The 26,414-nt window shown below is 33.6% G+C and overlaps 1 protein-coding gene and 1 non-coding gene across 3 annotated transcripts; one reads left to right on the top strand and one right to left on the bottom strand.

Moving 5' to 3' along the window:
* Positions 1–8,251: 8,251 nt before the first annotated feature.
* On the bottom strand, positions 8,252–8,343 carry LOC129901779 (small nucleolar RNA snoR109). Its single transcript, XR_008769951.1, has one exon. It is a non-coding gene; the product is annotated as a small nucleolar RNA snoR109 (small nucleolar RNA).
* A 7,268-nt stretch (positions 8,344–15,611) lies between these two features.
* On the top strand, positions 15,612–19,750 carry LOC129901470 (omega-3 fatty acid desaturase, endoplasmic reticulum-like). Of its 2 annotated transcripts, none has more exons than XM_055976660.1 (9): positions 15,612–15,751; positions 17,040–17,340; positions 17,435–17,524; positions 17,930–17,996; positions 18,086–18,178; positions 18,279–18,464; positions 18,612–18,692; positions 18,785–18,922; positions 19,384–19,750. In XM_055976660.1, exons 2-9 carry the CDS (start codon positions 17,054–17,056, stop codon positions 19,564–19,566), a joined length of 1,125 nt encoding a protein of 374 aa, XP_055832635.1. In that variant the 5' UTR covers positions 15,612–15,751; positions 17,040–17,053; the 3' UTR covers positions 19,567–19,750. The 2 variants fall into 2 exon arrangements, with proteins under 2 accessions (XP_055832635.1, XP_055832636.1); XM_055976661.1 differs by having other exon boundaries at positions 17,474–17,524.
* The last annotated feature ends 6,664 nt before the right edge of the window (positions 19,751–26,414 follow it).

The raw sequence follows: 26,414 nt of genomic DNA on the forward strand, positions 1-26,414 counted from the left end.
ATAAAATATGTCACATCTTTTAATTATATACATCATCAACAATTGCTCAAATAAAAATGGTCTCAAAATAATTATCGCTTTAGAAAATCAAGATTAAAGTTGACAATGATTCAAATGCAATAACTCTATAATTATAGCTATTTATGTAAGTTTCTCCCTTTATTATATGTGTAAGGACCCGTTGGACTGTGTGAGATGAAATCATAATATAGTTGAAGTTTTGTTTGGATATGTAATTTAAATTTTTAAGTTGTATTTTTTGCTCATAAACATAATAAACCCATAAACTGTTTTATACAATCTTACCAAATAAGCAAAAGTTCATAAAAAAAATATAATACATTATCACAAAACTATTCTAAAGAAAAAACATGTATTTATCGAACTTGGCCTTAATTCAATAAAAAAAAAAAAATTGGACATGAGTTACATTGTGGCTCAATTTTTGTATTTGAAAAATGTGAAATTATGATATGATATTCCGAGATCAAGATTTTTGAAAAAATTGAAAATTTATCTTATGACTTGAAATCATGAGATAAAATCGCATATCCAAACGCTTGCTAAGTTTAGAATTCTAGACATGAATATGATTTCAGTTTCACTACAATCCGGACTGCACACTATCTAGGATAGAAGGAGCTTATCACTACAACAAAAGAGATATTAAGTGATAACATATTAGATTTAGCAACAATTAAGTTAATATCATTATATTCAGAATTGCTAAAACCTTTAATGAACTAATAACCATAAATACTCATATTTTTTAATCACTTTTCCCCGTGGATCAGATTTGACTACTAATCGTAATTTAATGAGCTGATCTTACCGCCCCATAGAATGCAATAGGTAACAACTAACAACCATCCAAACAAGAATAGAGAGGGTGTGAAGCAAATTAATGGCATTCTAGGCTGGAAAATTTGTTTGTTTGTTTTTCAAAGAGAATTTATACATGTAGGGAACTACAAGGTACTAAGGTTGTTAAATAAATTACACGTACAATTAAAGTATTTTTAAAGGATGTGATAGGTCGGTCAAGTAATATAAAATGAAGAAAATAATATGATAAAATTATTATTTTAAAGAAGTGTGCCAAATTAATACTTCTTCCATCTCATATTGATTACTCATCTTATTATAAATATTTGTCCTAAATTATTTCCTCCACTCGCTTTTACTTCTCTAATATTTTAAATATATATTTTTTTTACTTGTCATTCTCGTTGACCACGTTCTATAGGAATCATCAAATTAATAGCAAGTAGCCTAGTTTGAAGAGGCTCATATACAAAACAACGATAAACAATAATCGGGCGACAGATACAATTAATCGAAATTCAGAAGTTGAAATTGAGTCCTTTCTTCCATGATGAATTGTTGACTTAGAGTGTCTAGGGTTGGGCAAGAAAGGTCTCTTAACGCCTTCTTTTTTCTTCTCATCGGAGTTATTTCATGGATAAATTTACATAGAATCTTTGAAAAAGACTTTCTTTCGTAAGAAAGAAGATACTTTTAACATATCAAGAAAAAATAATTATTTTCTTACTATTTTACACTCAACATTAATTACTTATTCTTCAAATCATTTACTAAGATTTAAGACTATACAACAATTAATGTGGATATTATGGTAAAATATTCATATTAATCATATATCTTAAGGGGCGTGCAAAATTCAAAGTGGACAAGGAAAAGTGAATAGAAAGAATACTTGTCAATTTACAAAATCAAGATAAAATTAATTATTCTTTTATTTTTAACTTACAATTAATTTTTTTTGAGAAAGTACAAACAAGATATCTAAATTTTCAAAAAAGATATTCTTAAGGGATAAATTAATTGTATCGACCTTGATCCGATGAGACTGGCACCCACGCTAATTTTCCAATGGGAGAACCATTAATACAACCCAAACTAACAACATTCACGAGACATAAAATATTTAATGATGCAAAAGCAGCTTAATTAGAGAAATAAAGTCGAGTCCTCATAACTCAGCAAGTCTAGTCAACAACCAAAAACATACGTAAAAATACGTAGAAACTGAAAGGCATCGTACCAAAATATTCTACCAAAAAGTCTTAAATGAGGATGCAACCTCGAAAGAAACATAACAAAATATTATCGGAATGTATAAGTCCTGAAAGAAGAACTTAAGCTAGGAAGAGCTCATGCTAGCCCATAAGAAGTGGATCACTCTTGAACTCTCAGCAGCAAGTGGTCTTCTATGCGAGGTCTCTCCGCAGCCGGCTGAATATGTCCTGTATTGAACAAAGACAGAGCAAATGCAGTATCAATATACAAAATAACAATGTACTGATAGGATTACGCGGTTAGCCGGTAAGCGAGTCATGGACAGATAAACATAGCACAACAAGCATACATATATATATAGAACAGACTTAACTAATATCAACTTAAAACCAATGTTCAACATTATCGCAGTTCATCAGATTAATTATCATGAAATTTCACATAAAATCCTCTCATGGGATCTACAATACTCATATTTGTGTCGGAATGTGACATCCGGTCCAAAGGTTGTGTCAGAATGTGACACTCGGTTCAAATGTATGTCGGAATGTGACACCCAACCGAAAGATATAAGTCATCCCCAAATTAAAATAAATAGTCAACTATCATATCACCCAAGAAAAGGATCATCACAAGTCATGCCAGTAAATAATCATTTCAGATAAATCATAGCATTCTTCTCTATTCATATACACATATGCATACAGTGGAGTAGTTTTGCAAGTACATGAATCACATACGGGAAACAAATCATCACTTACCTCGAAATCAAGCTTTGATAACTCTAAAGTGCATAAGCTTTTCCTTTTCGAGTTTATTTCGCTTGTTTTTGGTCTAAAGATAGCAACACATACGAAGGATCAATATAATGGTCTACTTTACTTGAATCATAGCATAATATCTCCCTTAGAACAACCCATGATCTTAACTCCCATCTAGGGCTATTTTCTACCATTAATTTCAAGCCAAATCTCATCCCCAAAGATTACCTACCATGATTCTAGGTGTTAGGAATCAAATTACGAAGTAGGGGAGTAATAATCTTACTTTTGACGTGATATTTCGTGAAAAAATGATCAACAGAGCCCTGGGTCTCCTCCTAACTTCTTAAGAACAGTTTTGCAGAAAGAATACCATTTCTGAAGTTTTTCCCCGACTTAAGCCACGATTGTCCCGCGCTAGCGGCCTCGCGCCAAAGGGATAAATTCTGCTGGGGCGGTATGCATGGAAAAAGAGAGTTCGAAACTTGAGCTCCAAACTCCAATTTCACAACACACTCTCCCCATGTCATTCTAAATTATACTCTTCGCGCCAAGATCAATTCTGTGAGTTTTACCCACCCAAATGCAATTTCATAAAGTTGTACAGGCTTTTTAACATCTTGGATATCATCTCAAACTATCAAAATAAGTTATTTTATGCCACACCCATTAATGGTCACCCTAGACCTCATATGACTCAGAATTCATCCAAATCTGGCCTATGCTTAAATTTTCCGAAGTCACTACCCAAAGTTTCCTCGATAGATTCCTTACCTATTGGTTTGTCCATTAGAATGGGAGCATATTGTTACAATAGATACCAATTTATCTGTCATTCATCCCTGAGTGACCAACTAGGAAAAACAGGGCTAAGACAGAGATAGAGTAGTACCTGATTTGATGAACAACTAGGGATACTTGTATCGCATGTCCTTCTCGATTTTCCAAGTAGATTTCTCCACTGTATGATGATTCTATTGTATTTTTATCATGTTGATCTTTTTATTCCTCAACTTTCGAATATCGCGATCAAGGATTGCAACTGGATCTTCCTCGTACTGAAGATCTTTGTCCAACAAAACTGAGTCACATTTAATGATGTAATCCCCATCTCCATGGTACCTTTTTAGCATGGACACATGGAACATCGGATATACTAAAGAAAATCTAGGTGGTAAAGCCGGTCTATAAGCCACTGGCCTTATGTGATCAAGAATCTCAAAAGGACTAATATAACAAGGACTGAGCTTGCCCTTCTTACCAAACCTCATTACCCCTTTACTGAGTGATACCTTTATAATTACTTGTTCACCCTCCTGGAATTCCATGTCCTTTACCTTGCGGTTAGCATACTCTTTTTGTCGGCTTTGGGCTACCAAAAGCTTAGCTTTGATGCTTCTTACCTTATCTTGAGCGTCCTTCACTAGATCAACCCCCAAAGGTCTCATATCTCTAGTTTTAAACCACTTTATGGGTGATCTAAATCCCCTTCCATAAAATACTTTGAAAGGTGTCATCTCATTATTGGAGTGGTAACTATTATTGTAGGAGGACTCATACAAGGGCAATAACTTATCCGAATATCCCCCAAAGTCAATCATACATCCCTCAACATATCTTCCAGCACTTGGATGGTCCTCTCCAACTGTCCGTCCTTGTATGAATGAAAAGTTATGTTGAAAAGGAGTTGAGTGCCCAATTCCTCATGTATCTTTCCCCAAAACTTTGATGTAAATGTGTACCTCAGTACGAAATGATAGAAAGGGGCACCAAGTGAGCCTTACTATCTCTTTCACATACATCCTTGCTAATTGTTGTGCATTGTAGTCCACTCTAACCAGGATGAAGTGGGCTGACTTCATCAATCTGTCAACCACTACCCAAATGAAATCATACTTCCCCAAGGTCTTGAGGAGTCCCACCACGAAGTCCATGGCTATACTTTCCCACTTTCATTCAGGAATGGGAATCCTTTGTAGTAAACCTACAGGTTTTGGTGTTCATATTTCACCTTTTGGCAATTCTAGAACTTTACTACATATTCGACTATGTCTTTCTTCATGCTTGACCACCAATACAGACGTTTTAAGTCTTCATACATCTTGGTCACTCCGGTTTAGATAGAGTACCACGAACCATGAGACTCAGAAAGCACTTTCTAAATTAAACCATCTACCCAAGGAACACAGATCCTTCCCTTAAAGTTGAGTACCCTACCTACATCACGAGCTTCATCTTGGGCCTTGCCTATCAAAAATTTTTCTCTAATCCCATTCAAGTTCAGTTTCTCAAACTTTTTGGCCTTAATTTATTTAATAAAAGTGGGCCTTAGATCAACACTGACCATCACTCCTCCTCTTTCTGATATGCCTAGTCTCATGAACTTTGCCTCCAATGCCTGAATCTCTCTAGACAAGGGCCGCTTCTAGAATCCCAAATAGGCTAAGCTGCCCATGCTAACTGGTTTCTGACTCAATGTGTCTACCACCACCTTAGCCTTACCCGAATGGTACTAGATGGTGACATCATAGTATTTGAGCAACTCCATCCATATTCGTTGTCTCAAGTTCAAATCTTTTTGGGTGAAGGCATACTCTGAATTGTTGTGGTCAGTAAACACCTCACACTTGATACTATAAAGATAATGCCTCCAGATTTTCTAAGCAAACACTACCGCTGTTAACTCCAAGTCATGAGTCAGGTAGTTTCTCTCATGCACCGTCAACTTCTGTGAGGCATAGACTATAACGCACTTATCATGCATCAACACAACACCCAAATCGGAATGTGAACCATCATAATAAACAAGAAAGTCCTTACCTTCGATCGATAGGGTCAGGATAGGTGTTGTGGTCAGAGGGTCTTAAGCTTTTGGAAACTCTCTTAGCATTTGTCAGTCCACTCGAATGGTACCTCTTTTTGAGTCAACCTTGTTAAATGAGTAGCGATAGAAATATAGTTCTTCACGAACCGGCGATAATAACTGAAAAGTCCCACAAAACTCCTAACTTCAATCACAAAACTAGGCCAAACCTAGTTCTTAATTGCTTCAATCTTTTGTGGATCTACCATTACCCCTTCTTTTGAAATAACATGATCCAAAAAGGTAACTGAAGGCAACCAAAATTCACACTTAGAAAATTTTGCATACAACTTTTGCTTTCCCAGAACACCTAGAACAATCAGAGATGGTTTGCATGTTCCTTTTCACTCTTCAAATACACCAAAATGTCATCTATAAACACAATTTCGAATGAGTATAGGAATGGCTTGAAGACCCCATTTATGAAACTCAAGAAGGTTGCAGTGCATCACTCAACCCAAAAGACATCACTAAAAACTCATAGTGCCCATATCTTGTTCTAAAGGCTATTTTGGACACATCCTCCGGCATAATCTTTAATTGATGGTATGCAGACCTGAGATTAATTTCAAAAAGACCGATGCACCTTACAACTGATCAAAAAGGTTATCAATGTGCAGCAACGGGTACTTATTTTGAATGGTGACCTTATTCAGTTGGTGGTAGTCAATGCACATTCTCGTGCTACCATCATTTTTCTTAACAAAGAGTACTAGAGCTCCCTACGGAGAAGCACTAGGACGGATAAATCCCTTATAAAGGAGTTCGTGTATTTAAGCTTTAAGCTCTCTCAACTCTGTTAGATCCATATGGTAGGGAGGAATAGAAAATTGGGCAAGTGCCCGGCTCTAAGTTAATGCAGAAATCTATGTCTCTATTAGGAGGCACACCAGGAAAGTCTGTAGGAAATACTCCTGAAAATTTACACACTACCGAAATAAACTCAATAGAGGGAGATTCTATATCAACATTCTAAATATGGGCCAAATAGGCCAAACAACCCTACTCCACTATTTCTCTAGCTTGGAGAAAAGATATGATCTTAGCTGGATTAGGCTTGTACACCTCTTCCCACTCTAATCTTTCCCTCTCCGGGATATCTAGAGCCACAGTCTTAGTATTACAATTAAGTACAGCAAAAAAATAGACAACCAAGTCATGTCTAAAATTACATCAAAATCCGTCATGTCTAAGATCACCAAGTCAACCCAAGTCTGAAATCTCATAAACATAATAGAACAAGCACGATACACATATGTGACTATAACAAACTCTCCAATAGGGGTAGAATGGGGGGAATCAAGTATATCACAAAGTGCATCAAAACCCAAGGGGTATCTCACTGATATACATGAATAAGCAGACCCCGAATCAAATAAAACAGTAGTCATCCGATCATACATAAAAATAGTATTTGTGATCGTTGCATTAAAGGCCTCAGCCTCAGTTTTACCCAAAAAGGCATAAACCTGAGCTTTGTCATCCTGAATGGCCATCTTCTTGCCTAGTTGCGCTACTCCTAGACCTGCATTACATTACCTAGAGCTCCCCGACTTCTTATATTTCCTTATCGCCCACTTTGTAGACATCATCTACTGCTTTCACCTCCGCTTGTGGGTACCACAACTCTAGCCTACTGGGTGCTGAATTTGTCCTGCGAGGGTGGGGATACTCCTTCCTTATGTGCCCCAGCTCTCCACCATTAAAACAGCCACGCTTAAAAGATGATCTGCTACCTAGAAAAGATGCTCCTTAACCTTCCTGGGCCAGATCCTGCTGTGGAGTTCCTAAAAACTGTTAGTAGAAGCAGGTAGTGCTGACTGAATAGGTCAGGCTCCAATTACTGGTCTGCCTGACACTCTAGAATATGATCCTTAGAAGTTACATGTTCTCTTGGTCATCTTAGTCAAAGTCTTGGCCTGCCCATCTCGCCTCACACCTTCTATCTTCTTTACAAAATTAGTGACTTTATTGAAACTCCTGCCCGATGAAGTCATGTGAATCGACAACACCTGCAATTCAGAGTTCAACCTCTTTACAAATAACCAGATTCTTTCTTCCTCTGTAGTTATCAACTGAGTAGCATACCTGGACAACACATGAAATTTGGCCTCATAAGCAGCCACCGACATACTACCCTGCTCTAATGCTATAAACTCATCCTTCTTGTAATTCTTCAAGGTACGTGGCACATACTTTTTCAGAAACAAGGCATGAAACTGTACCCAAGTAAGTGGGGGCAATACTGGTGAGCGACACTCCACATAATCCCTCCACTACTACTTGGCCTTACCCTACAACTGAAATATCATAAACTCTACTCCGTGCTGGTGTACTATCCCCAACTTATGCAACTTCTTGTAGTAGTTAGGGCTGCTTATCGGGCGGATCGGATGGATTATTATGCTTAATGGTTTGACTTAACGGTTATCGGCTTTTAAAAATACTAATTCGCTAGCCAACTTATAAGATATCAGTTGGTTTGGTATTGGATTAGCAATTATCGGATAGTTATCGAGCGGTGTATCGATGGTAACATATAAAATTTCTACCATTTACTTCAATTCCCCTTCTCAACAGGCATGCACAATGTAAGAAGTTAGGTAAGCAGATATGTGAACAGACTAACAACAACCCGCCACTTAAACTTCACAGTATATTCATATATAGATATAGCCACCATGGCATTCAAGAAGAGTACACAGTTACACACAACTTAACATTCATCTTAGTAACATAGCTTCAATATAGAGGAAAATCTTGACATGGCAAAAAAGCATATCACTGAGCTTTGAAGATTAAAGAAAACAAATTGCATAAACAAGAAAATTCCCATATTGCGAATTCTAATTAAAAATGTTTATACTCAACAAATACTCAATATGATCTCTTAACGCGAGTTCAAACCGTAGAAAACAGAAAAATAGTACTATCAAAAAATCAGTTTCAACAGAAATATAGTAGGTGTGTTCTTTCTTTAAAAGACAAGCTCATGTGGTTTCATGCCTGAATTCAATGAAAACCTTGCAGACAAATACGCTTCAATTCAGGAATTCCTTCGATGGCCTTGAGCAATGCAGCGTCTAGCCGTCCATAGCTTTCTGCTCGTCTTTCTTTTCTTGTGGAAGCACATTCTTCTCCTATATTCAACAACTGAATACAAATCATATTAAATCAAATAATTCTCAAATGTCTACTCCTGCTTCAAATTAGATAACACAATGCTGAAGAATTTCAACAATGTATGTTAAAGAAAGAGAATACTTACTATTATAAAATAGTAACAAGTGCATTAGTTCTCACCAATATCTATTTATACTAAAAGTTAGAACTTTTTTTCAAAAGTAAATCCTGAAACCATCTCTAACCAAGATCATAACAGAACATTATGAAAGTCACCTTGTACTATATGTCAACTACAGTAGGCGTAGGGTCTTTCCCAGTGCTGGCTAAATCTGAAGAGAAAATTATCATAATGAGTCATGTAATAAGTATAAACTATTTAAAATAATAATATACAACAAATATAATAAAAAGTATCATTACCTTATTCAAGCTACTCGAGATTATCAAGATCTTCCTCAACGCTAACAGATTGTTTTAATTTTTTACTTCAAAGCTAATTTTGAAGACACACAAGAGCTTGCACTAAATTAGGAGTCAATGAACTCCTAAATGAATCAAGAAGACGTCCTCCCATACTAAATGCATATTTAGATGCTACACTTGAAACTAGTACAGGTAATGCATCACGAGCCATCTCAGCAAGAATAGGATGTTAAATTCTTTACTATCATCCTCATTTCTTCACCAAAATATTTATCTAACTCCATCCTAGCATCCACACCTCCATTCGCTGTTTTATAGTTCTTTAGATCTTTCATGAGTGATTCTAAAAGTCCTATACTTTGGGTACTTACTTGACTGCTAGAAAGCCCGGAAATAAAAGTGTCCAGTGAAGAGCAAGGTGAATATTGAAAAAGCACGTTGCCTTTTGAGTTGCATTTTACATACTTGTTAAATAATGAAGTCATGTACTTCTTTACTTCTGCTTGTCTAGATGACCCTTTTTCCCAAACATCGTTACAAGTGCATAGCTAACTGATTCAAGCTTGTAACGAGAATCCAAAATATACTAAATAAAAATGATCTTGTTTATTTTTGTTGGATCTCCCCAATACTTATTAAATTTTTCTTGCATCTTTTTTGCCATATCGCTTAAACAAGTGTCTTCGCTTGCCATCAATTGATTCAAATAAACAGTAACCGCATAAATTTTAAGAAAATGAATATTTAACATAACATAATGTGATCCAGATATTTTCAAAGTAAAAAGATAAAATATCTCAAAAAATCTCATAATTATTTTCACATGGACCCAATCACTACTCAAAAGTTCAACAGCAGTGATTCCAATTTCAATATAAGAATTTTCAAGATAATGTATCGGGCCAATTTCACGAGAAGCATAATTTGAAAATACATTCTCAAATTCAACATCCCTACTCAACATCAGATAGGTGGAATTCCACCTAGTTGGAACGTCTAAGCATAAAGATTTTTTGCAACTGAGTTGTTCATCGTCATAACTTTCTTGGAATTTTTTCAACCTCGTAGGAGACTGCCTAACATATCTAACTGCATGTCTAACACGTTCAATAGACAAAGAGCATTCTTTTAAACCATCTTGGACAACAAGATTCATGATATGAGCCATACATCTCACGTGAAGGTGATTACCATTCATTAAATTAGTTTTCATTTTTGTTAATTGATTAGACAATTCTTTTACTGTCACATCATTTGAGCTTGTAATATCAACTGTGATAGTAAAGATCTTATTTATCCCCCACTCACGCAAACACCTACTAATACCATTTGCCATATCTTCACCTTTATGGCTAATAATAGGATAAAAATTAAGTATTTTCTTGCATATGTTCCAATCACTATCGATCCAATGGGCAGTGATACACATGTAATTGATTCTTTGTATAGAAGTCCATGTATCAGTGGTAATACAAATTCTTTGTTTTGTTTCTATAAAATACCTCCTCAACTTTTGTTTTTCTTCATTAAATAGATTAAAATAGTCCCTAGTTACAGTACTACGGGAAGCGATCCAAAAATGAGGTTGATCTATTTTCATAAATTCTTTAAAACCTTCTTTTTCGACAAAGTTAAAAGGAAGCTCATCAACTATTACCATACGACATAAAGCCTTCCTATACCCTTCTTGGTCAAATTTCCAAGAGACACTAGCTACATTACCTTGACTACCCTGCAGAAGAGATTTAAAGCCTATTGTCATGACCCGCCACTTGATCATGAAGACGAGGGAAAGATCTAGAGTCTTGGAGAGGTTAATAGAAGGCTTTAGAATGTCCAAGAGAATTCTTGAAGAAGGTAGAAGAACCTAGAGTCTTGGAGAGGTTAGTGGAAGACTCTAGATTCTTGTAGAAGCTTGTAGAGAAGTCTTGAAAGACTTGTAATTCTCTAGAGTGTGTGGAGAGTTCTAGAGGGACTTCTTTGTAAATATGGAAGGACTTGTATAGTAAATTTTATTTATACTTAGGCCCCTTAGGAGTAGTATAAATAGAGAGGGCATTCATTTGTAGAAGATCATCAAGCAATCAAGCATTCTTCCAAAGCAATACAAAAGCCTTCTTCATAAAAGCTCTCTTGTCTTTCTTACAATCTAGCGTTCCCTTAGCGATCTAGTCTTAAAGGCTTACTTGAGCTTACAAGATCGTAAAAGATTCATGAGTAAGTTGTCAAGTGCCGCACGAAAGTCTTAGTTGAAATCTAAGTCCGTGACACTATGGTTGATTATTTTTTATCAACAAGAGAAGTAGGAAGTTTAGGACATGTCAACAAATGACCAAGAATAGTCGACGTACCAATGGCTACATTTTGCTTTCGTACCTTTGGAAGTTTCAACTTCTGTAAAATGATCCAAAGCAACAGACTTTTTTTTTCTTCTTTTAGCACTAGCTGACAGAGTTATCTCAACATGACTTGATGCATTTAAAGCCTCACTTTCACCTACCACCTATCACCTTATCACTTTCTTCAGCCATGCTAGAAGTTTAAGACTTTGAGTCTCTATATTTCAATCAACAATAAAAAATATGCTCCGATATGGATAATCAATTTTATACCAATAGTTTAATAACGCCAAAATCAGGGAAGCACATATCAAAATTAACATAAATAATCAAAGCAGATTCGAAGCCGATTTAGACATAAAGTGAGGATTTAGCACATTAACATAAAGAATCAGTGACCCAAATATCTGAAACCTCAAAGAAATTCATACTTTAGCCAAAATTCACAACAAGAGTAAACATGCATCAAAAGAACATATTGTAAAATCAATAAATAGAAATGAGAAATTAAAAAATGAGGAAAAAAACCTAAATAGATCTTTTGCGGAGACAATAGATGAGGGTGAAATTTCGTCGGAGACAGAAATAGTCTTGCTTGTCTCCGCAGTGAAATTTCGCTGGAGACAGTAGATAAGAGAGAGAGGATAGAGGCTGAGGGGAGGAAAGAGAAGAGGAAGGCAGTAGGTTTGGAGGTTCGACGGCCTAAGAAAAAGGAGAGAAGGTCTGGTAGAGAAGAAGATAGGGCGCGTCGGCGCCACCTCTTGGCCTCACAAGAAACTGAGAGAGAATGAGAGAATAGAGATGAGACAGAGCAGCAACTGGTAAGGGTGAAGGGTCTTATACTATTATGTCTTATTTAGGTTTAGGTAAAATTAGGGTATAGTAATATAATAGTTGTTGTCTAATGAGTAATGTCTTATACTCTAAATGGGCTTGGCATGTTTAACTAAATGGACTTGGCCTATTGGGGCTTATCTTTAGGTTTACAAATTATAATTACCATACATATTTTATATATTTAGGGATAAAAATATAATAAAATATAATAAATTCTTAACGGGTTAACAGTTTACCCAATAACAAAATTGAGTAATCCGTCCCCCACACCAATAAGCCATTAATTATAAAATTTAAATCTATTTCCCACCTGTTAATCTGATAACCCAATACCAATAAGTCAATAAGTCAATTTTGTGGTTGGATTATCGGTAGCGGTCGGTTTTGAACAACCCAGTAGCAGTCAAGGATGAACTCATAGGCATCCTCATGCTCAGAACCATGAAATACTGGAGGCTTAAGTTTTAGGAACTTGGTGAGCATGTCATGCTTAGTACCAGTCATAACTGGGCCCATTAGTGGTCTAAAGAAGGCATCAGTGTCTACCACCTCATCTACCAAAGGAGTTGCAGTAGCTAATGGACGCACAATAGGGGTTGGTACTGCGAGCATGGTGGAAATAGATCCAATGCCAGCCAACCTACTCATAAAGGCCATGATATGTTATGCTAGTATAGGGTCCGGGGGGGAACGACAGCCCCAACTTGGGTGTCTTCCACATGTTCAGTAGTATTCTCCTCATAAGCCTCTCTGTCATCTTCTAACTTATCTAGGGGTGCGGGAGGGACCTCATCTACTGGTACATCCTTAACTAGAGCCTCAGTCCTGGCGGTTGCTGCTTTCCCTCGGCCTCTGCCACATCTCTTTCTCCTGCCCCTACCTTAGTCGGTCTTTGTATGGCTGGCTCCTCTTTTGGCTCAACTAGAGCTATGGACCGAACACCATTATAGAAGGTATTAATCATCTGCGGATAAGAGAGTGAACGAGGTTAGATACCAATTTGAATCACCAGATACCAATTGGAATCAAGTTATAGCACGAAGGAAAAAATATAGAGAAACTTTTTCTAAAGTCCTATAGCCCCTCGAAGAAAAGTACAAAAATCTTCGTACTGTTCTGCAAGACTCTACTAGATTCCTTTTGGTATAACGAGACCAACGAACCTAGGGCTTTGATATCAACTTTTTCACGACTCTGACCCGACATGACTGGAACCCACACTAACCTTCTGATGAGAGAACCATTAATACAACCCAAACTAACAACATTCACGAGATATAAGAAGTTTAATAATGGAAAAGAAACTTAATTAGAGAAATAAGGTTGAGTCCTATAACTCAGCAAAGTCTAGTCAACAACCCAAAACATGAGGAAAATACTAGGAACTGAAAGTCATTGTACCAACACATTCTACCAACAAGTCTTAAATGAGGATGCAACCTCGAAAGCAATATAACATAATATTGTCGGAATGTCTAAGTCCTGAAAAAAGAACATAAGATAGGAAGAGCTCATGATAGCCCGTAAGAAGTGGCTCACCCTTGAACTCTCGGAAGCTAGTGGTATTATATGCGAGATCTCTCTGCAACCGGCTGAATATGCCCTATATTGAACAAAAACAGAGCAAGTGTAGTATCAGTACATAAAACAATAGTGTACTGGTAGGATCACGCGGTTAGCTGGTAAGCGAGTCATGAACAGCTAAACACAACACAATAAGCATACATATATATAGAACATACTTAACTAATATCAACTCATAACCAGTGTTCAACATTATCAAAGTTTATCAGATTCCTTATCATGCAATTTTACAGAAGGGTCCTCTCATAGGACCTACAATACACATATTTGTATCAGAATGTGATACCCGATCTAAAGATTATTTCAGAACATGACACTTAGTCTAAATATGTATCGCAACGTGACACCCAATCCAAGAATGTGTCAAAACGTGACACCCGATCCAAACATACAAGTCAACCCCAAATCAAAATAAATAGTCAAATATTATATCACCCACGAACAGGATCATCACAAGTCATGTCCAGTAAATAATCATTTCAGATAATTCATAGCATTCTTCCCTATTCATACACACATATGCATGAGTAGTTTAGCAAGTACATGAATCACATACGGGAAACAAATCATCACCTACCTCAAAATCAAGTTTTGACAACTCCAAAGTGCTGGAGATTTTTTTTTCCGGGTTTATTCCTCTTGTTCTTGGCCTAAAGACAGCAATACATATGAAGTATTAATATAATAGTCTACTTTACTCGAATCATAGCATAATTTCTCCCTTAGACCAAACCATGATCCTAACCTCTATCTAGGGCTATTTTCCACCATTAATTTTAAGCCAAATCTCATCCCCAAAGATTACCCACCATGATTCTAAGTGTTAGGAATAGAATTACGAAGTAGGGGAGTAATAATCTTACCTTTGGCGTGAGATTTCGTGGAAAAATGGTCAACAGAGCCTTGGATCACCTACTAACTTCTTAAAAACAGTTTTGTAGAAAGACTACTGCATTTGGGATTTTTCCCCGACTTATGCCATGACTGTCCCATGCCAACGGGAGAAATCCCGTTGGGGTGGGACACACGAAAACAAAGAGCTTGGAACTTGAGCTCCAAACTCCCATTTCACAACACACCCTCTTCCCATGGCGTTCTAAATTAAACTTTTCGCGCCAAGATCAATTTCAGGAATTTTACTCACCCAAATGCGATTCCGTGAAGCCGTACAGGGATTTGATCAAAATAAGGGATTTGATCCCCCACCCACTACCGGGTCACCCTAGACCTCGCCTTACTCAGAATTTGTCCAAGTTTGATCTAGGCTCAAATTTTTCGAAGTCACTACTCAAAGTTTTCTGGTCCGGATTCCTTCCCTATTGGGTTGTCCGTAACAACGGGAGTAGGTCGTTACATTAATAAAATTAATTTTTTTATATATTATTTCTTAAGAAATGTAAAAAAAAGATGAACAATTAATATGAAATAAAGTAAGTACTAGACCAGTAAAAATAGACTGAGAATGTGTGTGGGAAGCAAATTAATGGTGTTCTAGTATGGAAAAAGGCACAATTTAAATGTTTTTTAAAATAATTCAAAAGAATTTGTACAAGTAGGGAACTACAAGGTACCAAAGCTATTTAATGAATTGTTTGTGCATCAATATATTCAACCCACCTATCAGATCTCTTCCAAATTCACAGCCTTATAAATTGGCTTTTCTTTTCACTAAAATATTATATAAATAAATCTCCTTCACCTTTCTTTCAACAAAAAAATAAATAAAAATACGCAACCAAGTTGAAGTGGAGACAAATAGAAAAAAGAGTTCTATAAAGGTAAATGTTCATTTATTTATTTTTAAAAAAACTTCTTGTTTGAAGAACATTCATCTTTGTTCTTTCCACTTGTTTTCATTAACTTCAAGAAATTGTATATTAATTTTATGTTTTTTAAGTATTGGATATCTAAAGTTTACTGACTTAACATTTTATATTCTGCATTTGTTGTGTGGCACAAACTCTTGGTCAAAAGAACCAAAGTTTTATCTATATTTTTGGTCATGAAATTGTACCATTCCTTCATTTTAACTTCAAGAAATTGTTTAAGCTATACATTTTCATTTTTCTAGTGGTTTTTGGGGCTTGGGAAATTTCATTATAATAATTTGGATGTTTAGCAGTTTCTATTTGGTTATTTCGTATTTGAAATTTACTGGCTCAACTTTTATCTTTTTTCATTTTTCTAGTGATTTAAGCTGTATTTTCACTTAATTCTAGGTCTGGACACTTAGTTGCTCCTACTCTCATATTTCTTCCTATAATCTACTTACATTTAGATTGATTTTGTATATAATATTTAATATACATGATTGATGTTATTTTTATATATATTTCATTTGAAGTTATAATATTTAAAACCTTTAATATTTTCTAAAATTATACCATTACTTCATGTTTAACTTTTTCTTTGTGTTTTTCCCTAAGAAGTTATAAAGTGAAACATTGCATGTGTTGGTCACTGAGATATGATTTTATACTCCAAATCTATTCTGTTTCATAACAACCTTTCATTTCACTCTGCTTTTATTATTGCTGAAATTCTGGGTATAATTTAGATTTTATTCTTTTGTAAAATATCTCAAAAGTGTTTGCATTATTCTTTTATTCCTTTCTGTTTTTTTTTCTTGAATCTAATTTTATAGTCTTTTTATTTGTGATACCTTTCATATTACCTTTTTCTAGCGAGCAAATTCAAGATTTAGAGTCAGTACGTATAAAACTGAGAAATGACATGGATATTCTAGTAAATTAATAAGTAGATATAGACTCATTCTTTGTAGTTTGTACTAATATTTCAAAAATACAAAAATAAAAAAAATTCACAATAGTTAGTTAGCATAACCCGCTATGGGTTTTGTCAAACATGACATGTCTAGTCTACATTTGACATTTTCAAGTGGTGGATGTAAAGCATAACATAACACATTAGTTTTGGCCCAAATTTTGTTATTTGTAAGTGATTAAATTTAAATTCGTAAATTTTAAATTTTGAATCTGATTCTTTTGCTTTTCTTTATAAATTCTTAATTGATGTATTGTTCTTTTTTTTTCCCACTCTAAATAGGTTTGTTGACATCAATGGGATCTCTTGGAGTGGATTTTGTTTCTCCCAATGAAGAAATTGAATTGGAATTTGACTCAAGTGCATTTCCTCCATTTAAATTGTCTGAAATTAGAGCTGCAATTCCAAAGCATTGTTGGGTTAAAAATCCATGGAAATCCCTAAGTTATGTTCTTAGAGATATTGTTGTTGTTTTTACATTGATAGCAATGGCCATTTTCTTTGATGATTGGAAATTTTGGCCAATTTATTGGATTTTACAAGGTACTATGTTTTGGGCAATCTTTGTTCTTGGTCATGATTGGTAAGTTAAATTATTTTTTCTAAAAGAAATATTATATTAATTGATATATCATTTGTTTATGTTAATTGACATGTTGGTTATTTTATTTTTTTAGTGGTCATGGAAGTTTTTCTGATAGTGCATTATTAAACAGTGTGGTTGGACACTTTCTTCATTCTTTTATCCTTGTGCCCTATCATGGATGGTTGGTTCTCTTCATCTCATCTCCAAAATTTTATTGTAGTTTACCTTTTCAAAATCGTATTACTTTTAAATTCTTCGACATGCACCTAATAACATTTTCAAAAAATTGAAGCACTATAGACAACAACCAGTGGCGGATCCACATGGTGTCCAGAGGGTTTATCCGAACCCTTTTTGGCGAAAAATTATACTATTTATACATGGTTTAAAAAAAAATTATGTATAAAAAGTAAATGTTGAATCCCCTTCGTCTAGTTCGTGTGTCTACTTTTTTAGATTTTGAACCCCTTTATTAAACATTCTGATTCCGCCACTAACGACAACTATGAATAAAAAAAAATTGGCAATAATTGTCTTTTGCAAAATACTTTAGGCTAAATTTATTTTTCCAAAAAAAATATTTCAGGAGAATTAGCCATAAAACTCATCATCAAAATCATGGAAATGTTGAAGCTGATGAATCTTGGGTGCCGGTAAAAAAACATTTATATTTCAAATTTTATTTCTTTTTTAAAAGTAAAAAATTGTTTTAATATTGATTTTTTTATTATTATTTTTGCAGATGCCAGAAAAGTTATACAAGGAATTGGATTTTGCAACAAAATTTTTTAGGTTCAAGATTCCTTTTCCCCTGTTAGCATACCCTATGTACTTGGTAATAATATTTTTAATGATTTTTCCATATATAATATGTAATTTAAAAATTATTTATTCTTTGAATTGTGTTTATAAATTTATTAATTTTGGTAATGCAGATTAGTAGAAGTCCAGGAAAAAAAGGTTCTCATTTTAATCCATACAGTGATTTATTTCAACCACATGAGAGAAAATATGTGGTAACATCAACGTTGTGTTGGACACTCATTGTTGCTCTTCTCTTTTATCTTCGCACCATCGTCGGTTCTCTTCAACTACTTAAATTTTACGGAATTCCTTATATCGTAAGGCATAAAAAAGTTCATGAACATTTTTAATTTTCATAAATTATGTAGAAGTATCTTAAATTAAATACTCTTTTTTTTTTTGAAATTGATGAGATGTCACTATAATTTCACCCGCTAGACCTGTCTTTTTAATTTTGTTCACAGATTTTTGTAATGTGGTTGGATTTTGTGACATATTTGCACCACCATGGCCATCAAGAAAAGTTGCCTTGGTATCGTGGCAAGGTCGGTATATATAACTTAAATTCTATTTATTTTTAATTTGTATATTTACATTATATTTTTGTTTTTATAAGTATTTTTTTTTTTGAAAATAGGAGTGGAGTTATTTAAGAGGAGGATTAACTACAATTGATCGTGATTATGGTGTTTTTAATAACATTCACCATGATATTGGCACTCATGTTATTCACCATCTTTTTCCTCAAATACCACATTATCACTTGGTGGAAGCGGTAATTTCTCGTTTGGTCATGGATAATATTTTTATTACAATGGCGATAATTTTTTGTTTGGTCATAAATAATATTTTTTCACATTTTGTTAAATACTGAAGTTTAACATTTGAAAGTACTCGATATTTCAAACGTATACTGGTGATATCATAATCGATATTTATTAGTATTTTAAAACATTGAGTTTTATTATTTACAAGTATTGTTGGACCAATAATTATTTTGCAAACTCTAAAGTGATATATTTTTAAAATACAAGTGAAATATTGAAAAACTTATTTTTATGAGTATTTCATTTTCCATATTCCCTCACAAATTTCAAGTTTTTTTCTTGAAGTGAAATTCATGTGTTAATACAATTTTCAATTTCCTAATACATTGTTTCCACTTTTAACTTTTCTCCCCATATATTTTCTAAATGTGTAATTAATTTATGTCTTAATTTTTTAATTTTTTTACAGACAAAAGCAGCAAAGCCAGTACTTGGGAAATATTATAGAGAGCCAAAAAAATCAGGACCAATTCCTATTCACTTGATTGAAAATTTAGTGAAAAGCATGAAACAAGATCACTATGTTAGTGATAATGGAGAAATTGTTTATTATCAGACTGATCCAAAACTCTTTGGTAAAAAGGATGAGTGACTTTTTATCAGATAAATTTTAAAAGAAATATATAAAATTATTTATCATATTATTTTCAATATATATTTCCTTTGTTTAGAAACTTCAAATTGTTGCAAACAATTAAATGGAATATTGAGAGGGGGTTTTGGAAGTTAATTGTAATAATTATGTAGTTAGTAATATTTCAATTTTCCTTGTCTAACTTTTCTCTTGCTTTGAATTATCATTGATATTTCTCTTTCAATTTTGTTTCTTGGTTTTGCTTGCTATATTTATGGTACAATGAAAAAAGTTAATTAGATCAAAGATTTTAAAATTGTTCACAATTATTGTGGCTTATGTTAGGTAGTAGAAGAAATTTCATATTCTTAAAAACATTACTCCAGAGTATCAAAATCTTTTTATAATTGTAGATTTCATAAGTAATGAGCGTATTCGGAATATCACACATTGAAAATGTAAGTGAGATTCAACAACAAGAAGAATGTTCGATTCTTTGAAATCTTTATATTTTATTTTTCATTTATTTTAAAAAATTTAATACATTAATCTGCTTATAAATATGTCTAATTATGGCATTGTTTTTCTCCATAAAGTTTCATCCATGGGATGTTTAAAAAAATCCAATATTTGTAAATATTTGTGTATATAGAAGCGAGGACATAATACTTGACAAAAATATTCTGAGGTATTTCACCAATAATTATTATTAGACATAAAAAAAAGATTAAGAAGACATAAAGAGTAATTTATTCAAATGACGTTTTTAATTAATAGTTTTATTAAGTAATATTCTTACTGAATCGTAAGAGTGACATTTTCGTTTTTATTTTTACTAGGTTATAATTTTGAAAAATTAGATAAATCTCATAGTGTTAAAAGTTAATTATATCTTATCCCTATTCTTTATCAAATTACAAAATTCCTTAAATTTATAGGATCTCAGATACATCAGGAAATTTGTGGATACATTGCTCACGGATTGTGAATGATACATTACTTAATGTGAGGAATGTATCCGAGAGATGATAAGGATGTATACGAGAGAGAATAGAGATGTATCCGAGAAGGAATTTTTATAATTTTTTTAAATGGTAGAGAATTTTAAAGATCATGAAAAAATAAGATGTGTATTAAGTAATTTTTCCTATAATTTTTCATATTCATGACTATATATGAATTAATATGTTATGATAAAATATATACACTTTATTTTTAAAAACAAATATGCAAAGTTTATATGGATGAGTAAAAATAAACTAAAGTGTCGTTTGGCCCCAAATAGTTGTTGGGAAAAACTTGAAAAAAACTTGGGAACTAGTGTTTAGCCATATAAATTGCCGTTACTTGACAAACATCCAAGTTCTAAAAAAAAACAGAACTTGGAAAACTTTAAAATTTTAAAATTACCCCAAAATTTTATATTTTATAAAAACACCCATCACTTATCGTTGGGAAGAGATTGTTCGTAGAATGTGGGAAGATTTTATAAAAAAAATAGTTTGTTATTAGGTCATCCGAAAAAGAATAGCTTGAGTGAGAAGATTGGGAAAAAAGAACAATTTGATTTTAATTCAATTAATATATTGTTCTTGCCCATATTGTTATTTGTTGTGTTGATTGTTATCAATTATGTTATAAGATTTTTTTAACGGAACATGTTTATTATAAAATGATAACACAAACTTATTGTTATTTTTAATAATTTTTAGAATTTACGGGTATAAAATAATATTTTTTTGAAACAGTCAAATATTTTTAAAAAATTTTGTGGTCAAATGCATGATGAAACTTCATCAAAATTTTACTCAAAAATTATTTATTAAGAATATTTAGAAACTTGGAACCAAACGCTAACTAAGGGAGTACTATTTATTTTAATGATTGCTCTTGTGGCTTGTACTCATATGTTCCATACTTATAGACAGTTATGTCCATCTAGCCATAATGCAAATCAACTAGTTATGGGATAGGACATCCAACTAACAATCAATTAGTTAAAGATAATTTTTTTTATTTGGATCCACTTTAGTATGTTAAGAGAAAAATAATATTTCTTTGTTATTCTACCCATTATGTTAATAACTACTCTCCAAGACTCTTTTGAAATGTTAATAGTCATAAATCTAGTGTATCACAATTAGGTGGGATTTTGGGATAATAAAATGTACACATATTTTATTTTTAATTTATGAAGATAGAAAAATTAATTTTGAAAAATTATCTGCTCAAATAACGCCTAACAAAGAAATTTTATAAGATAAAATGCAAAACTAAAGCAGTCATGACAATTATTTAATAGAGAAATTATTATATAGCATACAAACAGTTACAACAACAGAATAATAATGCAGTAAAAAAGAGGAAACTCTCTAAAATAATATTGTCATTTTATAATTAAAAGGAGGCCAAAAAGGGAGACAAATAAGTTTCTTGTCCAAAGAGAGAAGTCATAATCGTACGTATATGGGTAGGAAAAAATGAGAAGGATTATGATAAATCATAGTGGTTAATTGTAACATCCTCTAAAAACGTTGTATACGATGTTTCAATTTTCACCTAAACATGATACAACCTCTGTATTTTGGGCATAACTTTTCATAGAAATATCCAAATTGAGTGATTCAAATTTCTGCGTAACCACAAGATCATTACCTACAACTTTTATGAATACCATATTTTAAGATTCGGAGGTTACGTAGGTCAAATAAATTAATTTTTGTAAGGTAGGATGCTGTGACGGAAATGAGTGTTTATAAAAGAAAAATCATATCTCACTGTAGGTTTATCCAAATTGGTTGATTCCTAAACGATATGAAACTAGAGTTCCATATCTCCAATTCTTATGAAGACACCAAATCCTAATAAGGAATTTATCTTATTCAAACGCAGCTCCCAAAAAGAGTATTCTGTCAAAGATAACTCATTTCACCAACCATAAAAAGATCTAGATACATTTGACAACACTCATGACATAAATTGTCCTCCATTTAACATCATCCATGACATCAATATATTCCACTAAATTTTCAGATTTTTCTTTATAATTATTTTATTTATTGTTAGGTCCCTCTTTTCCCACCTATAAATACCCATTTTATTTCCTCATTTTATTTATCAAGCTTTCTCAAGCAAATCTTCTCTCTATACACTCCTTTAGACATTCTCAAATATAGTTTTAGTTCTTAGTAGTGAAGAAATATTATTCCGGTGATTCATATACTCCGGGTAGTACACAAAACGTTCCGGCGAGGAGAGAAGCTAGGACTCAAGAGTGTTCATTAAGTCTTTCGGTACCAACTAAAGCTTCGGTCTCCAGGTATGTAAGGTTTCAATGAGAGTATTCCTTCCACTCTCATGTCTAAATTATTTTGATTATATGATAAAATATGTTTATTTTCTTTAAGCTTTACTCTAAGTTATGTGGGTGTTTATCCATGGATTCTTCCACCCATGTAGTCCAAAAACTCTTTCAATTAAATATCTTGATTTCAAGTAATATTTTCTTATGTTAATTCTTAATTTTACTTAATAGTATGAATCATGGTTAAACTAATGATTATTGCTCTATTTTGATGCAACATAATTTCATATGTATGAATTAATGGTTTACAAGTAATTCTTTTATTTATCTATTTAAAGGTTCTTGAAATTCATGGTGGGTTGTTTAAAGCATGATTTTTAATTAATGGATTTCAAAGTATTTATGTACATTTATTTACATACATATTTGCAAGTTGAAGTGATTTGAACCCACCTAGTTTTACTATGTTTTTAACAAAGTTTGACTTAAAAGCTTTGACTCCAAATAAATATTTATGAAAGCAATATCTATGGTCAAAAAGTGAGTCTTATGAAATGAAAGAATGATGAAATGATATGAATCATGGATTCTTTATGCAATAAGGACAATTCTTGCATATTTGAATTATCAAATGTTTTAATGAGCTATTCTACCGAATATGATGTTTGAATTCTCAAGTTATATGCTATGAATATTTTGAAGTATTAAACTATTCCATGGGATTGACTTAGCACCGAATGAGGCATTGAGGTGGGATTCGGTAAGGAAATCCTAGTAGCAACCCCTTGTCTCATTAACTATGTGCCAACATATGAGCCCTTGTAGGCTTAGGCTAATGGATCCATGAAAGCCCTTAAAGTTAAAGTTAAAGAAATGAATGAAGTTGACGGAGTTCTACTTGGCAAGTAGTCTCTCCGGCCAACGTAGGGGGTTATATTGGATTCCATGTAATAGCTCGCATGGTCTTAAATGTCGGTTATGGTTAATTTCCCACAAAATGAATGTTTTAAAGGATATATATATGATTTATTATGCATACATTAAATTATGTTCCATATTACATAAACTTTTAATGTTTCTCCAATGTTCATGCATCCTTACATACTTAGTACATTCAAAGTACTAACACATACTCTTTTGCTTACATGATATCACCATGTAGGGATCAGTGTTCCTCCTCGTTCTCCTCTACGTGGCTAGTTGATATACCATTGAAGACTACTTTTGGTGAGTTCCCATTTTCCGGGAACAATACTCCTTTATCTTTCTAGCTTATGATATGTTAAGATATTTTACTATGGCATTTCTTCTATTATGATTGAGGGTGAGCTAGGGACTTGTCTTAGCCCCGTTAAATCTAATAGTTAGAGGTATTGTTGGACATATATAAGTTGAAGATTTACTATTATGATTTCCGCTTGTTTATTTTATCATCATTACCTATGAAAGGCTAAAAGAATGCTAAGAGGCTTGATTGAGGTACTTTCGGGTTCCTCATTCGCCATGTCACGTCTAGGCCCTAGGCTTGGGTCGTGACATTAGCAACTTTTATTAATTAAATGCAAGAGTCTGACTGGTTGTATATGCATTATTTCTATTTGCCTATTGTGATTATAAATATGGATTATTGTGGTTGTGGGGATCGAATGTCACGTCCTAACAAATTCTTTGAGCGGGTTTCATATTCCGACACATTATTGAATTGAGTGTCACGTTCTGACAGATATATAGTTAAGTCTAGGTCCCGTGAGAGGGCCAAGTGTATGTGTGGATGGTCTCATAGAGGACCATATGATATCTGTTATTTGTGTAATAATGAATATAATTGTTAATGAACTAAATAGTAAGATTTTTATGAAAGAACCTCGTCGATCCTGTGGGTGTTATTAGTTAAGGACTGAGGGTCAGTATAGACTCATTCGTGGGTAAGATTGCAGAAACTTATGAGGCCATGTCGTAATAAGTGTGATAATCTATACCTTCGGGCTTAATAGGGGAGGTCGCATATTGGCAGAGAGTTGTTTCATTGGAGCTTCGATCAGGTGGTAGTGATCGTTGTACTCGTCACATAAGAGCCAGGGTTAGTTAAGAAGTGTGGTTATGAGATGACTAGGTCATGCTTGGTAAGGTACACGGGTTAAGGCTTGTGGTAATTGTGTTGCTTGTGAGTGGGTAAGGTCGCCGACTTGCCCAATGTTAGAGTGTTCCTTAAAGGTATGGGGCCCATAACCCACTAGTCTCAATGTCGTAAATCAAATTTGGTAGTGAACCCGTGGTTAGTAGAGGGCTTAAGAACTATAAAGGTGAGAGTAGGGGTTACTGGTAAGTTAGGGTGAATAGGCATATAAAGCTTAATTGTTTATGATCTCTCTTATTTCTTGTATATATATTATGCGGTGGATATCAGATTGACCTATGATGTCTACTAATACGTGTTGTTTGTATTCATACTACTCTTGCTATGCCACTTGGCATAGTTTGATTGTAGGGTCAGTGGAGTTCCCTAGGTGAAGACAAAGATGATCTTCCAGCAACTCCTACTTTTTCTCCCTTTGTGGTTGGAGTCCTATCTTTTCATTTATCTTATGTCTTGTTCCGTAGAGCTCTTGTATCTGTTTTAGACTAGTATCCTTGGGGATTTTCAGATAGTATCTTGTGTAAAATGAGTTTTTGGATTAATTTAGGCCTAGTAGAACTTCTTAGCTTATTATTTATTTATTTTTCTATAATTTCCGCAATGCTTATTTCATATAAGGGTTAAGGGTTCTCCTACTTAGGTCATAGAGTGGGTGCGCACGCACCCGGATGGGTTGGATCGTGACTACACGGGTACGCTAACAATTTGGGTATGGGTTCCATGAGAAAACCATTGTTTGGTTGTTGTATTGTGATTGAGTATGCTCACGTGTATATTGATTCAAAAGTTAAGAACTGAGAGTCTAGTGTGACATAATTGTGATGTGATTATATATTGTATGCCTTACTAAGTTTGTAGTTTCTTGTTCATATTTCATTTACTGGAAATGATCTTGTGATCCTTCAAGTACACTGTAGTTGTGCACTAATATTTCAATTGCTTTTTCTTTATTGAGTACAGAATATATTTAGGCGACTGTTTAGAGACCTCATTTAGGAGATTCGTGACCGTTCGAATTCAAGGGTGGGCCAATTCTTTCAGATTACCGTGAATTCCTTTCAGTTCTTAGTCTTTTCATTTCAGACTCAAACTTCTAGATACTTTTATAATTATTATTTTCGGGGTTACATCCCCTTATTCTAAACTTCTAGATAGAGTTTGGGTGAAATGACTTTTAGATTTTAGAGAGTTACTTTCCATACGTTTTTGATAAATTATTCGAGTTTATGAGAATTTAGCTTTAAACAATATTTAAACCATTTTCCAATTATTAAATGTGTGTTTCTGTTAACCGCATGTTGTAATTGGGTTAGTATTGGTTCTTCGATCGGAGGGTTAATGTGAGTGTCACTCATGACAGGTCAGAATCGTGATAAAGTTGATATTTGAGCCCTAGGTTTGTATTGTACCAAAACAAATCTAGTA

The sequence above is a fragment of the Solanum dulcamara genome, chromosome 8 (genome assembly GCF_947179165.1).
Source record: "Solanum dulcamara chromosome 8, daSolDulc1.2, whole genome shotgun sequence".
NCBI lineage: Eukaryota > Viridiplantae > Streptophyta > Magnoliopsida > Solanales > Solanaceae > Solanum > Solanum dulcamara.

Coding starts and splice junctions, on each gene's coding strand:
- LOC129901470 (XM_055976660.1), top strand. CDS start 17,054: ATGGGATCTCTTGGAGTGGATTTTGTTTCTCCCAATGAAGAAATTGAA. Junction 17,997..18,085: donor CTGATGAATCTTGGGTGCCG/GTAAAAAAACAT, acceptor TTATTTTTGCAG/ATGCCAGAAAAGTTATACAA. Junction 18,465..18,611: donor TTTACGGAATTCCTTATATC/GTAAGGCATAAA, acceptor TTTTGTTCACAG/ATTTTTGTAATGTGGTTGGA.